Below are 15,400 nucleotides of genomic sequence, written 5' to 3'. Positions count from 1 at the left end.
AATATTGATGGAACATTTACGTCCATCAACAAATAGCACAAGCATTAATTCTCTATTTTTATATTGGAAAACAGATTTGAAACTTCTGTGCCAGAAATTATTTGAATATGATTTTTTATAAACATATTTTGAACATACTTCTTGCACCAAGCTACAGATATAGTTATTTTCATATAACTTTAAGCTTTAAATTGATACATCATAAATGCTATTTCGCAACGCCGCTCTTATAATCTTTCCATTTCCTATGTCAAAAAATATTGAATTACAATTTTTTTATTGTTACCGTTTTTTTCTTTACAATTAAACGTTATTCAATTTTATTTAGAATAAATTTCAATTTTTGAACAAAGTGTATGAGCCAAGAGAGTTTTGAAAGTTTGATTGCCCCGCGCCTCAGAAATCTTAATTCAGTTCTGTTATTTAGTAATACTTTTATGTAATACCATTTGACCATAATACAACCGAATTATAATATTTATTTTGAAAAAGCAATACATTATTTAATTTTCCTTAAAGGAAGTATATTTAATGTTACACTAAAGGAAGCCGACTGCCGAAGATTGATATCCATTCACGAATAAATCCATTTATAGGATTTATAGGATTTATAGGATTTACCTTCTTTGTTTACGAGGATGTCTCGACAAAATTCCGTATTAATTTCTACGGTAATCACGTTAAAACTCGCGTCTCACCGTGGCAGTGCTCACAATAGAACATGTCTAGAAGTAGCAACGAATGGAATTAGCTACGCCTCATAGCGTCCTAGGCATTTTTATGCATCCCCTATCTTTTTCTCCTCGCGGCTCGAGAATGCCCAATAATTCAGAGTTTTAAAGGCGTCCGTGATGGGACACAGGATAGTCTCGTGTATCGAAAATTTTGATCACCCTCGAACACACCTCCCTCGCGTGCTTCGCTTTTGTGGCGAACGTAAAATCGATTTTATTATCCCATAAGCACTCTATAAAAATCCTTTCACGGGCTTCGAGAAAGGTGAAAAGTCTTACGAAGAAAGTGGGTGGAAGGAAATGGTCAGAGTTATACATTTCGTTTCTTCTATCCTTGAATCGAGTATTTCGGATTAACCCCCTTGGATGAAGCTATTCGGGGAGGTCGGCAAACATCAGAAAAACTGGTACCACGTCCCTTCGATTAAAAACTACACCTTGGTACATTATCCTTTGGATTGTTCCGGATGTGATTCTATGTGGAAATTGATTCGTTTTTAGAAGATATTAACACTACGAGTACGCCTTTTTCAAACCAACAGGGTGATCCATGTAACTAGAAGAAGTCATACCCCTTTTCTGGTTGCAAAATGTTCGAGTTATATTTTCAGAATAGTACCTTTTTCGTGAGTGCCATTTTTTAAATTCTTAGCTATATTGAATGCTGTAGCAGATTTATAATAAATGTTTGCAAATAGGTAAAAAAAATTAAATTCTAGTTCCTAATGCTTTATCAAGGGGGAGCCTATTCACGGAAGTTGATATTATAACAGTTAGGGTTAAACTTTGCTTAGGAGCAGCATTTTTTAAACCTTTTTTGCATGATCTGATTGTATTCAATAAATATAGACTAAATGTAACGATTTCGAGTGTCGAAATTCCTTATTTCAAAAGTTATGCATTATTAAAGTTTGGAATTTTTAGGGTACCGTTTGGCTAACTTAATCTTTCTAACAACTCTTTTGTTTGGTCTGTACGTGCTGTGTTGACGATGCGTAGCTGAATAGTGTTTTGTGAATTAAAGATAGGAGGGACCGTTAAGGTGTTAGTTTTGTTGATAATGCGACTTCTGATATTATGATCGTGACTCTTGACATTTCTCATTAACCCGCTTAGTGTATTTGGCTATTGTGGTAGCCATCCAAATTTTATGCATATTAAACATCATAGAAACCTATTTAATTGACGTAAGCGTATATCGGACTATCGCTGGATGCAAGAAGTGGGAGAACATCGCTATTCTAATATACTACTTCGCGTTTGTTTCACTTTTCAGTGCGGTTTGTCTCTTCTCTTTGTTTTTAAATCGCTATGACACTTGAGTTTTTAAATATTAAGGGTGAGATGGTGCCTCACACTATTGTTCCCATCACAGGGGATGGAGCCTGCCTGTTCCGGTCCCTCTTCTATCTCATGTATTACACTTGGCAAAGTGGCTAGGGATGTGCGTGAGCTAACCGTGAGGCGTGTGGTAGACAACTGGGAGGAAAAAGACGTATTAATGTTATTGCTATTAAATGTATATTACATATCTGATGTAGATACAGTAACAATTATATTGTTATTAAATGTATATTACATATTTGTTAGACGGTAAAAAATATGTTTGTAAGAGAGACAACAACATGTCTGTAAAAAACACCATGTCTGTGAGAGACACCATGTCTGTAAAAAATTCTGTGTCTGTAAGAGACTACCCGCGGCCCGCGGGGCGATGCCGTATCTGGGGTAATTACAAACGGGTTTTGCCTTGTTTAAAATTATAATACATGAAACCATGACTTTTAATAATTACAGGGTTTTTGCCTGACATTGGGTAGTTGTGCTAAAGGCCGTATAAGCATAGTGAATCGGCCCCAGCAACAATTTCGGTTAATATTTATACCACATAATGCTTTTTACCTAAACAACAATTGTGTGCAATTTCAAACCCTACCCCCTCTGATAAGGGAGATATGAGGGTATAACCCCAAAACTTTACTATTTTTTTTCTCGGAAACTATTTAAGATTCAATAGTAGGTATTCATTAGCTGTATTTCATTTTTTTTTTTTTTTTTCAAAATTTTTATCTGATGATTAAGGGTTGAAAATTAATAAATAAATTTTTGAAAGTGATTTTTATAAACAATCCCTTGAGTGACACCCACCGAAAAAATTAAGAATAATCCTTTACTATTTAACTCTTATCTGTAAAAGTTTCAAGGGCATCGGATTGGTACATTATAGTTAAAAAAAAATAAAACCAATGCAACCCCCTTTCATAAGGCAAAGCCAGGCTAAACGTTAGAGGCGCTCAACCTAACCGACTTAAAGGGGAATACGTTGCGCCGCGCCGATCCGCCAGGTTACTCATACCAGAAACAGCTGTCATTGTCAGAAAAGTATGAACTTTTCTTTCCCTAAACTGTGTGTTAGTTAACAATCATTTATTTAAATAATATATTAACAATTTAAATTTTTTAATTAAATTTTCAGATCTTAACTTTTAGCGTCCGTGTTTTCACGGCGTTCCTTGTTTTAAGTATGTGGGAGCCCTAAAAAGAGCTGATGCGTTGTACGTTACAAATGGCCCCCTTATATAAATACAACTAAGGTGTTTCTCGTTTTTAAGCCCAAAGAGAGCTGATTGTGTTATGTATCGTCAGGTTGAAGTAGATGATTTGAAAAAGAATACTCGAAAACTTTTTTAAAAAAAACAAGCTTGTAAATAAGTTATAACCTTCGTCGCTATTTTCATCAATAACTGGAATAATGTTAGTTTTATCAAATAAGTGAATTAAAATTTATAACATAATTAACCCTTTTCAGGGCGCCCATATACTTAAAACGAGGAAGACCTTAGTTACAACAATTCACAGGTACCAGCTATAATTTAATTAAAAGTAATACGTACGTGAAAAGGTAAAGACGGAAATGTTCTTTACAACGTTGAATAGAATGATATTGCAGTTATCCCTGTGATACCTTCTTCGACTATTAAAAGGACAACTAATGGCATCTAACATAGTGCCATTGTTCAAGACATGATATAAATCTGTGATATAAATCTGTGATTTAGGGCTCTCACATATTTAAAACGAGGAACGCCGTGAAAACACGGACGCTAAAAGTTAAGATCTGAAAATTTAATTAAAAAATTTAAATTGTTAGTATATTATTTAAATAAATGACCAACACACAGTTTAGGGAAAGAAAAGTTCATACTTTTCTGGGAGCTGTTTCTGGTATGAGAAACGTGGCGGGACGGCGCAGCGCAACGTATTCCCCTATAAGTCGGTTAGGTTGAGCGCCTCTAACGTTCAGCCTGGCTTTGCCTTATGAAAGGGCGTTGCATTGGTTTTATTTTTTTTTAACTATGATGTACCAATCCGATGCCCTTGAAACTTTTACAGATAAGAGTTAAATAGTAAAGGATTATTCTTAATTTTTTCGGTGGGTGTCACTCAAGGGATTGTTTATAAAAATCACTTCCAAAAATTTATTTATTAATTTTCAACCTTTAATATAAGGTTGAAAATTTTGAAAAAAAAGTATGAAATACAGTTAATGAATACCTACTATTGAATCTTAAATAGTTTCCGAGAAAAAAAATAGTAAAGTTTTGGGGTTATACCCTCATATCTCCCTTATCAGAGGGGGTAGGGGGTTGAAATTGCACACAATTGTTGTTTAGGTAGAAAGCATTATGTGGTATAAATATTAACCGAAATTGTTGCTGGGGCCGATTCACTATGCTTATACGGCTAGACCCTTTAAATTATTTATTGCAATTAAAGGAAACGTTATTGGAGTCATAATGTATTTAAAGTAATTAAATGCCAGAGCAAAGCACAAGTATTAAGCTATTTTTCGTAATAGTGAAATAGGTCTACTGGGGAAACCACTAAAAAAAAGCGCATTCACAATAGAACCTCAAGGGTGATGCAGGAATCTATTGGCGTTAAATGTAAATACACGCTATCACCTACATATTTGCGTGTCTTATTACACATGTCCTCCGGGACGAGGTCCGGGTAAACAGCTAGTAGCAAATAAGCATACGATGCCGTAGCGATATTAATGTACGTACTAGACGGAAAACATAATTTAAATTCTATAAAAATTGCAGCGTATGTGATGAATTATTAATGAATACAATGACTATAGCACAGCTGTAACATGTATTCAAAAAGAAAGAAACTGTAACGTCCCAGAGATAGGTACGTCACTACACCGACGTATAGGGAGAGCGATTCCCTTAAAGCCGAGTATCCACCTGTATCCAACGCCCGTATCGTATCACCGTTCCGAACCCTTTTGAATAGGCAGACGTTGCCTCGTTGCATGCCACGGCGTGCTACGGCTCGGACAATATTTCTTCGTTTCTTGATAGAAACGGTTAGGCAATAGGAATCGGCCTGCCTCAAAAGGGTTCGGAACGGTGATACGATACGGGTATTGGATACAGGTGGATACTCGGCTTTAGAAGGCGACTCGTATCAAGTATTAGGGATTATGGGTTCGTGTGGTGTGCGCTTGAGGAGTAAAATCCAAACATTAATGTGCTAGACTAATAGTGGTTTATTCAAGTAAGTAAACTGCTGATAACTAAATATGCTTGTTCTCAATATGATATAAGATAATAATGCTAGTATAACAATGAGTGCGGGCTAGAATAGAAATACAATAAGAAATTATAATGAGTACGCCCTAGATGAGAAAATACAGTAGAAAATATATGATTAGTATTAGTACGCGGCTTAACCTATGGATACAGCCAATACTCTGTACAATCACCAACTACGCTAAGTATTGAAAACTATATTCAGTGGCTTGTACGATATCCTCAGACACGAGTGAACTCTGGCCTACAGGTCGCAATCGGTTTCTGGTCTAGCCAGAGCTATGCTAGTACTTACAGGCCTGCTCAAGGAGCTCCGCTCCTCGCTAGCTCTTTACACTTGAGTATTGGCTCAGCACTAACACGTGTTCAACACGTTGCGCACCATGAGTACGGTGTCCACATATCCGAAGACTCGCACGTCACCACTGAAAGAGAAGGATTTAGCTTACTCTTGCATTCTATCGTTGCCTAAGCAAGTCAGCGCAGAGCTTTCCTCTACTATCAGAGTGTTGTCTGCATTCGACCGAAGTCGGAGACGATCTTATAGTCAGATTTTTCTGACCAAGCGTTTTTTTTCTATATAGAATTCCTTTTGATTTCTGGAATTCCCCAGCACGTGTCTACCGAGCACCCCTACTCTAAGATTTCACCCCACCGCGAGATCATCGCGGTTCCGCTAGCGCACACGTGGTCGCACGTCGATCATTTATCGATAATTTCATTTACCGACCGACTTACCGACTAGACATTTATCCGAAATTGAGGTACTGCTGGGACGTTACAAAACTGTCATTAAAAGAAAAAGGAACTAAGGATTTGAACCGTGGACCTTTAGATTGCGAGTCATGTGTTTAACCGCGGGGCTAACCGTTTCTATGTGTGACACTTCACATCAGTTTGTTACACTTCAGAATGTAAGAAGTAACTAACTTTAATTGTTAATATCTTTTAAACAATTAGCCGTCTGCTTCCAAAATGGAGTATACAGGGTGTCCCAGAAAGAGTGTTAGTCCTTTAAGGGGATGGTAGCTGCGGTGATTTTGAACAACATTTTCCTTTGCAAAAATGTTGTTTGAAGCTTCGTTTTTGAATTATTAAGGAAAACCGCTGGCCAATCAGAACGCGCATAGCGCGCGGGCTCAGGGACGGCAGCCTCGGCTACGAAAGCTTGGCTTGGTCCCAAACGAACACTTTCGGCACCTCGCCAAAAAAAATGAGATGTTGGTGGAAGAATTTTTATCGCGAATTGGCAATGGAAATGAATCAGACGTAGAAGATGTGGTATTAAAACTTACTTTTTCTGTGAAAAATGCAAAGTAAGCCTATGCATTAGTCGTCAAAATAATTGTTTTAAAGATTTTCATCAGTCTTATCGAAGTAACCGTTCGAGGCAATCGTGTGTTTACAATTAAGCGAGTGTCTGAATCAGTCTCTTAGTAATACGAAGTGTTGTTCTACAAACACATACTATACAGAAATTTACTTTTATAATTAAAAGAAAGATTAAAGAAAGGAAGAAAAGCAAGCCTTCGCCGGTGACCCATAGTGCGGCAGGCTATGACTGACTCTAAAGGATCAATTAAAAAGGTACCAACTAAACCCCGTTTGGCAAAGAAAGGCGATCGCTACGTTATCAATAATGGATTACGTAAAAAAAGACTAATTTCAGCATCCGTAACTACAGGGTGATCCTCTCGCTACGCTACCCAAAGGAAGTGCCGCCACAATAGAATGTAGAAGTCGACTTCCCATTTCTGTCATCACTTACTTGACCCCTGCAGCGAAGACGGCTGTGTGCGTGAAAATGTGTGTAATGAGCAGAAAAGTCCCATTTAAGCACTGCGGAAAACAGAATATTTTCTTAACACATTTTCACGCACACAGTCGTCTTCGCTGCAGGGGCCACCTCGGTCAAGTAAGCGATGACAGAAATGGGATGTCGACTTCTACATTCTATTGTGGCGGCACTTCCTTTGGGTAGAGGATCACCCTGTAGCAGAAATAGATATGACAATAGAGGAGTTGGTTAACCTTTACCAGAAGGTGGGACGCAAATCCGGATGTGTCATATGTCATTGGAAAGCCCTTGACGAAAGGAATACAATGGTGTGGGTGGGAGGTCGTAAATATGAGACCTTGACCCGCTAGAGGTCAAAAACTAAGATGATTTCAAATATATATATTGAGTTTACTCAAAAGCTGGGCGGCAAATCCGAATGGGTCATATGTCATTGGAAAGCCCTTGACGAGAGGAACACAACGGTGTGGGTGGGAAGTCTTAAATATGAGACTTTGACCCGCTAGACGTCAAAAACTAAAATGCCCCAAAACATATAAATTTATTAACTTTTTTTTCTTTCTTATTTAACGAGGAGAAATCTTCAAAAAAGACACCCTAACTTAACCTAACCTAACCTAAATATGGCGATGACGGCGCTGTATCTGCGGTGGTTTGTACGTTGCACAGCAACATTCGCGTTTTTATCATAATCCAGCGTCAGGAGTGGGTCTATCTGGACGAAAACCTCTCGCACAACAAAATTAACGTAATTTTAGTTTTTAACCTCTAGCGGGTCAGGGTCTGATATTTATGACCTCCCACCCACACCATTGTGTTCCTCTCGTCAAGGGCTTTCCAATGACATACGACCCATCTGGATTTGCCACCCAGCTTTTGAATAAACTCAATATATATATTTGAAATCATCTCAGTTTTTGACCTCTAGCGGGTCAAGGTCACATATTTAACACCTCCCACTCACGCCATTGTGTTCCTCTCGTCAAGGGCTTTCCAATGATATATGACCCATCCGGATTTGCGTCCCACCTTTTGGTAAAGTCCAACCGACATTCCTCAATGCAGTAGATGCCAATCCTTTGGCCATACTAAAAATTATTATAATAAAACTCCAGCCTGCGTCAGATGTGCTAAAAATCAGCTCACTAATGACTGCCCAATAAAGAATTGCACCGACAATGTTGAATGTTTTAATTGTCAAGGCAATCATCCTGCCAGCTGCAAAGGCTGTATTGCTAGAAAGCAATTGCAACAGAAACTTTTCCCTCAGCTCAGACGCAAATTAAGCTCAGCGCATACCAAGCTCAGTCAAATACAGGTACCGCCACCACAATTCAAGATGCTCTACACTATAATCAAGCTTCTGCAAAATCATATGCACGGGTAACTAGCGGTGCTCAAACAAAAATAAACTCGCTGCCATAAAATGACTTCATCAACAACGTTGAAACCAGTACTACCGGGGATACATGTAAAATTAAAAAGCTGCTTGCTTTATTAGTTAAAAATACAGAAATTCTAATAATCATGCACAACGAGCAAATGAATCTGCTAAAACAACAAATGCAACAATTCAACACTATACTAGACCTCTTAACAAAACTCATGCTCAGAAAAAATCGCAATGAATCATAAACTAACTCTTGTAGTTTGAAATGCCAATGGACTAGCTAAACGCGTACAAGAGCTCAAAGCTTAAAAAAAATAGAGCAAATTAAGATAAAAAGGAGAAACATGGCCTATCTAACAGGTACAAACTCTAAACTGAATCCAAGGAACAAACTTCTACTATACAAGACCATTATCAAACTTATCTGGACCTATGGGATAAAACTATGGGGTACGGCAGCTATGAGCAATATTAAAAAAAATCGAAGCCTTACAATCGATAATTCTCCGCATGGTAGTTAATGCTCCGTGGTATAGTCGGAACGAAGATCTCAGAAAGGATCTCCAGATAGAATCTGTTGTAAGCACAATATCATGCCATGCTGCTAGATACAAAAAAAGGCTAGAAGATCATCCAAATCTGCTAGCAAATAACTTATATCGCACATCTATCCCGAGAAGACTGAGTAAGAAGCACCCCGACGATCTGACCAACTACTTAGGTCCTAGCTACTAGAACATGCAAGTTTACGGAGAGACGTATCTAACTCGAAGGTATGGATCACTAGGAAAATAGCTTCAAGCTATAGCCGTGTGAAGTTGGCCACCCAGTATTAAAAAATTAAAAATTTTCTTTTTGCAAACGTTTACCCATCGTTTGCCCATTAATGCTCTGTTGAAATTTTCGTTTGCCCCCTTTTAATTTAAAAATTATAAACAACTCAATTTTCTTTTTGCAAACGTTTGCCCATCGTTTGCCCATTAATGCCCTGTTGGAATTTTCGTTTGCCCCCTTTTAAATAAAAAATTATAAGTATAGGTTTTATTACCTCTACGTGCCTAAACTAATTAGAAACGGTAATTATAAAATGAATAAAACGGATTCGTCGCAGAGCACGTCTATTCCCCATACGTCGTCGTCGTCAACTGATTGTCGATTTTTTATTATATTTCTTTATACTGTTATTGGTTTATATAAAAAATTAATCTAATATTTGGTTAACTTATGAATTATGCAAAGGACGCCTATTAAAATTAACATATTATTGGGTAATATACAAAATAAAAAATAAAAATTGCTATATTTAATAAAACATGATAAATTTTTGAAAAATTATGTAATAACGTAATAGATAATAATTTATTTTCATTTGTTTCCTTTCTAGGAATCATTTCTTACACGGAGTATTTGTTTCTCTTGTCCATCCTGATCAGTGAGTATACATTCATTTTGTCACTTATTAAAAGTAACTTAAGATACTGTGTCCGTAGAAAGAACTAAATTATTATTATGTCGAAAATAAACACGAAACGAGAAGGAATTTTCTTTCAGAACCGAAGTCAGGTTTTCACATCGCATTTAACATGTTCGACACCGATGGGAATGGACGCGTGGACAAAACCGAGTTTCTTGTGGTAAGATGATTGTTTTTATTCTTTTGTGTGCATGAGTTCACTTTGTCCACAAATTTTTAAAAGTTTTTTTAAGTAGCTATATAAACACGTTCATATCTATTTCACTGAAATGGTTCAAATAAAGTAGCACTAATTTTATCTTTTATTGTTTCATAGAAGTTTAATGCATACATATAAAAATTAAGATTCAAATTTTGGCAACAAATCAAAGACGAACAATTTAAAGAATTTATTGTGAGTACGCGTTTTGAATAATTTGTCTTGATATTTTGTTATACCCAGTTATTTATAGCATGCATTTAAAGTAAAATGTTAAAGAATTTTAATCAAATGCATCATTTACAGTTTTATAGTAAATCATACTTTAATTTCACTTCAAAATGAATTTATTCATAAACCAATGATACAACATGAAATAAAACAAAAAAATGGTATACGACACAATTTTAAAACTCCAGTGACATGAAAGATATATAAAATTAGTGACATTTACTAATAACTGATATGAAGTTTTTATTTAACAACCAGTACCTCCAGATTTTCATTAAACTTTATCTTTATTGTTTGAATTGTTTTATATTTACCCTTATATTTAAAAAATGTTGAAAAAACTTAAAATTGTTAACCTTTCATAATAAACAATAAATCAATTCATTTGCACTGATAGATGTAATTAATATAAATATATACATAATATAATCAAAGAACAGTTTTAATTTGAATTATTTAAAAGTTTATAAAAGTATTCAATAGATAGAAAAAGAAACAAATAATAAAATATGATATTAATTTAAAAAATATGTTCCTTTAAAAAAACATAATTTTGTTACTCTATGATATTTCTAATAATATTTAAAATGAGCGTAAACTAAGTAAATAATAAATAAACTAATTTATTGCAGCTAAATAAACTTTGAAATTAATATTAAATTTGACAAATAATACTATCTTAATTATATAAAATTCCTGCTATATAATTTGCTGTAAAAAATAATTTCTCACAAATATAATTTATTATGAAGATATCAAATAAAAATTTTGTTCTAAAAAAGAACTTCATAATTTTCCCATTCTTATTTGTAATTGAATTTAAATCGGAAATGCAGTTTAACAAAACAATAAACATATTGCACAGCATTTATCATAAAGTTAAACGTATTTAGTAAAACCTAAATACAGTGGCACCGAGCACGTGGCAACAAGAAAATGTAACTAAAAATATACAACGACGAAAAGAGGCTCGTGTGATTCGATGAACGATGAAGAATGAGTTCAATGAAAGAATTAGAATTTTTCAATTTGCACGGTTGCGTTTGTAATTTTCACAGATCCGACGGTTACTCACTGTCAATGGCAAGTTGAAGAATCGAGAACTCGACGATGAAATGAAACGTGCAGTGAGTTTAAATATATTCATGGGAAAAAAAAAAACAGAAAAGGGCGATCGAACGGAGAGTACAGCCTCAATTATTATCGACTCTTTAATCGCTTGCAAATCGTAATCAGACCATGACGGCTGTACGCTTTTGACATCTAACGAACTTGCTTAACAGTATTTGTCGATTTACTCTTTCCTCGATGTTTTAACATCTTCTATCCATAACGGGAATATCAGAATATCCATTAATAATTTTTATGCTTATTTTTAATAATTTCCAGTCGAGAATATTAGAATAACCATGGGGCTTTTTAATTATCCTAACTCATTCCTTAATTTTGCTTTATATGGGTTTAACTTCCAAATTTTCATTACACAGATTTTGAAATTAGCGAGAGGATAAAAAGAAATTACATTTAACTTAAAAAACTTCGAAATTTATAAACTAATAATGAGATGAATTTATCGTAACTAACCCTTGTCATTTAAAAACATTAAATATCAAATTCTTTTTATTATACGAAATAAATCAAATAAAATTTGTATTATAGAAAATATTGTATAATTAATATAGTTAATTATACATATTAAGTTTCAACTTAGCAGTAGTAACTTAACTCTTTCACCTTCAGATTGTTTAATATTTAGAAACAAATTTTTCTGGCACAAAATATTATTTATAACTGCCATAAGAACTATCCCGTCAAAAAACGGGTTTCCACCATAGGCATACAAATCAGACGACGTGGCACTTGCCACTAACAGGGCTGAGAGAGTTAATGTAAATGAAAAATTTTTAATTTAACATAATCTACTATGAGATGTACTAGTCTTCGTTCAGAACTTTTTAATAAATATGAGTATATGTTGCTCCCTTTTGTTTCCCAATTTTTATTTTATTGTATTTATTTTAAAATATGTAAAAATTTATATAGCTATCTTTATGTTAAAACCATGCATCAAGGTAAAAAAGGGTTTGCGTTAGGATAATTAAAAAGGATGTAATTACATTAACATTTCTAAATGTTAATTAAAATCGAACGAAATTTTTTTTGTAATTCGTTCAACTTATAAATCGAAAAGTTTGATCATGTTATTTGTTGTTTTATAATTATGGATGTTATTTTTATGTTCCTGCAACATTTTAACAAAATGATAAGTATCTTTACCTTCGAACGGCGCGGCGGACCACGGAGAGAGCCATAGTTTTAATTTAAATTTCTATTTTCTACATTCTACACTGGTGGTTTTTTTTTTAAATTATTCCTACAATATATGAAACCCTTTCGTTTTAAAAACATACATTTAAGTTTAGATTAAAATTGTTGTATGTGTTTTGTAAGTTTGGATCACGATTGATCTAGGCTCCGCTGTTCAAGGGTTAATGCTAATTTTCCATAACAATATTTTTGCTTTAAAATTTGTAATTACTAATTTTTAATTTTATTTTTTATTGTTAAGCAGTCATTAATTTTTCTTTTATTCATTTCGAAATTAATCTTCTTGTACATTTTAATGCTTGAAATTGTTTCTTCTTTCTTGGGCTGTTTTCTTTTGTTACATATCACAAGTTTGTCTAATTTTTCATTTGCGTTTTCGCTTAATCACTTCGTTTCACGAAAGCTTTAATTTGGGTGTAATGCAGTATCTTTTAGTTTGATTAATTTCATTTAATTAGTTGTTAATTGAATTATTATTTGTTGATACTTTCTTTTCGATGTATCAGTTGAATTCTATAATTACACCGAACCGAGAGGTCAATTTCAAACGGAAACTTCGTAACAACCATGAAGAGATTAAGGAACAAGAGATTGTCTCTAGATCCTACGTAAGTTTTCGTTATGTCAAATGTACACGCGTTTGGTTTTTCTTTAGAGTGCACTTTCTATTTGCAACTTATACTTAATTAGGTATAATTAAAATTATTTAACATTATTATAAGTTACACTATTTCGTATATTTCGTTGTAATTCGTGTTTATAAAGGTCGCTAGTAAATATTTTAATATTTAATTGAATTATTACAAATTTCCATTTTTCATACTCGGTAATTTAATCAGTTTAAAACTTACCAGTTTTATTTACTTATTGTTATTACCATCGTAATTTGTACAGTTGAAAAAAATTTTAATTTATTAGGGTGAACTGGATAAAATAACAAAATATAAAACCTAATTGGAACTCTGTTTAATAAATTGCCGAGTAAAATATTGAAATTGATGTAAAGTAGAAAACTTTTTAACATGATTAAAGATTTAACAAATTTGAATGTTTAATAAAGATACTTAAAAACAAAGCTAATTTTATAATAATATTCTAAAGTACAGGGTAAGTATATAAATTCAGCTTCCATAAAATTCAAACCTAACATTGTTTCATTAAGAAGCGAATATAATAAGTTGGCACATAAACATATCACAATAAAATACAATACACGTGTGCCATCCATTATTATTAATCTTTGCCATGCTAACCCTCTTGCCATTTATTTCAGACCCATAACATTGGATGCTGAAATCATTGCTGCCATTTTGCCTCTCTGTTATGCAAATCCACTTGTATGTTTTGTTACAAAAATTTTATGTTTAGCTACAATTAAGAAATGTTAATAATTTATATTGTTTTCGATTCGTGTAGATGGAAAAAGTCTTTAGCCATGCTTGGAGAGGTCGTCATGGTACAGAAACTAAAGAAAAATTAGACCTTTTAACCGAAAGACAAACAACCCCTGAAGAGATTCAAGTTCAATACATCGATGATGATCAGGTAGGCAAAATTCTTTTATCGTAAGTATACATGTTAAGATTACGATTACAGATTCGTTAATAAAAATATGAATTCATTATTAAATTATGTTTTCCTGATTTCCTCTATTTAATAAATTGTCATATATTTATTGTTAGTGTTACGTCCCGACAAAGAAAAATTCTATTATCTCCCATTTCAAGTTACGAAAGCGTTAGCAATCATGAAATCAGTTCATTGACTGACGTCCTTAGAATCACCAGCGTTAACAAATTCTTTCTTCTTCTCGAAACGTTGCGCCGAAAATATGTGCCAACGCACCAACATTCCAATAGGTCAATATGCTAGTGAACTCTTTTCTCAACCCATGCAAAATCAGCATTTTCAGCCATAATAAAAAACCGATTACGGGCAATAGCGAGCACAGTCGTCCATACAGTCGCGAGGTGCGCGGTCTCTCTGTCCGAGGAACGCCTGGTATTTCGAAATACTTCGAGCAGAGTTTCTTGAATAACAGTGTCACGCGAAAAAACTCAGTTTTCCTCGTTAAAGAAAGACTCCAGTTTCAAATAATTTACCGATAGAACCGTTAGTGTAAAGACATTTATACTTGATGTCACGAGAGTCCATAACTAAGCGCGCAGGTTGGAAGATGGTGGGGGAAAGCGATCCGCCAATCGCTTTCCACTTCCGCTGGAAGTATCGCCAATCAGAGCGACAATGCGCAGAAAAGAACGAAAACTTGTTTTTTCGCAGTTATGGACTCTCGTGACATCAAGTATAGACTCATTGTTAGTGTAAACCCATAGTTTCAATTATCAAGAACATTGTTCCATCATCCGTGCGTCGAGAGGAAGAGAGAGAGAAGACAGCCATCTATCAAATTCGTTAACCGTTTCTGTTCATCCGGTGATTCCCAACCAAAATCTGTATACTCTGTCCTCAGTTGTTAAGAAAATTGTAATATCTTTTGGTCACGCATCGTACTATCATACTTGTATTCTCGTCCGGAAAGTATAACAATTCGAATTTGTAACAAATCATTTCTTTTGGGATAATATATATAATAGTTATTTATTCAATTTTGGTAATTATTTGGTGCGTATTCCCAAACCCTG

The 15,400-nt window shown here is 34.4% G+C and overlaps 1 protein-coding gene across 3 annotated transcripts in view; it reads left to right on the top strand.

Annotated features, from left to right (window-relative positions):
* LOC117609022 (Mitochondrial calcium uptake 3) overlaps nucleotides 1-15,400 on the top strand; it is a 35,813-nt gene that overhangs the window by 15,563 nt on the left and 4,850 nt on the right. The window contains exons 4-8 of one of the 3 annotated variants that reach the window (XM_034334854.2): nucleotides 9,911-9,958; nucleotides 10,078-10,160; nucleotides 11,489-11,557; nucleotides 13,265-13,366; nucleotides 14,175-14,303. In XM_034334854.2, coding sequence (XP_034190745.2) covers nucleotides 9,911-9,958; nucleotides 10,078-10,160; nucleotides 11,489-11,557; nucleotides 13,265-13,366; nucleotides 14,175-14,303 — 431 coding nt within the window. The remainder of the gene's footprint in view (nucleotides 1-9,910; nucleotides 9,959-10,077; nucleotides 10,161-11,488; nucleotides 11,558-13,264; nucleotides 13,367-14,174; nucleotides 14,304-15,400) is intronic. The other 2 variants (XM_034334855.2, XM_034334856.2) reach the window with 2 other exon arrangements.

The sequence above is a fragment of the Osmia lignaria genome, chromosome 14, assembly GCF_051020975.1.
Source record: "Osmia lignaria lignaria isolate PbOS001 chromosome 14, iyOsmLign1, whole genome shotgun sequence".
NCBI classification, from domain to species: Eukaryota; Metazoa; Arthropoda; class Insecta; order Hymenoptera; family Megachilidae; genus Osmia; species Osmia lignaria.
The sequence above is the reverse complement of the archived record's forward strand: the minus strand, read 5'-3'. Positions and strand labels throughout refer to the sequence as shown.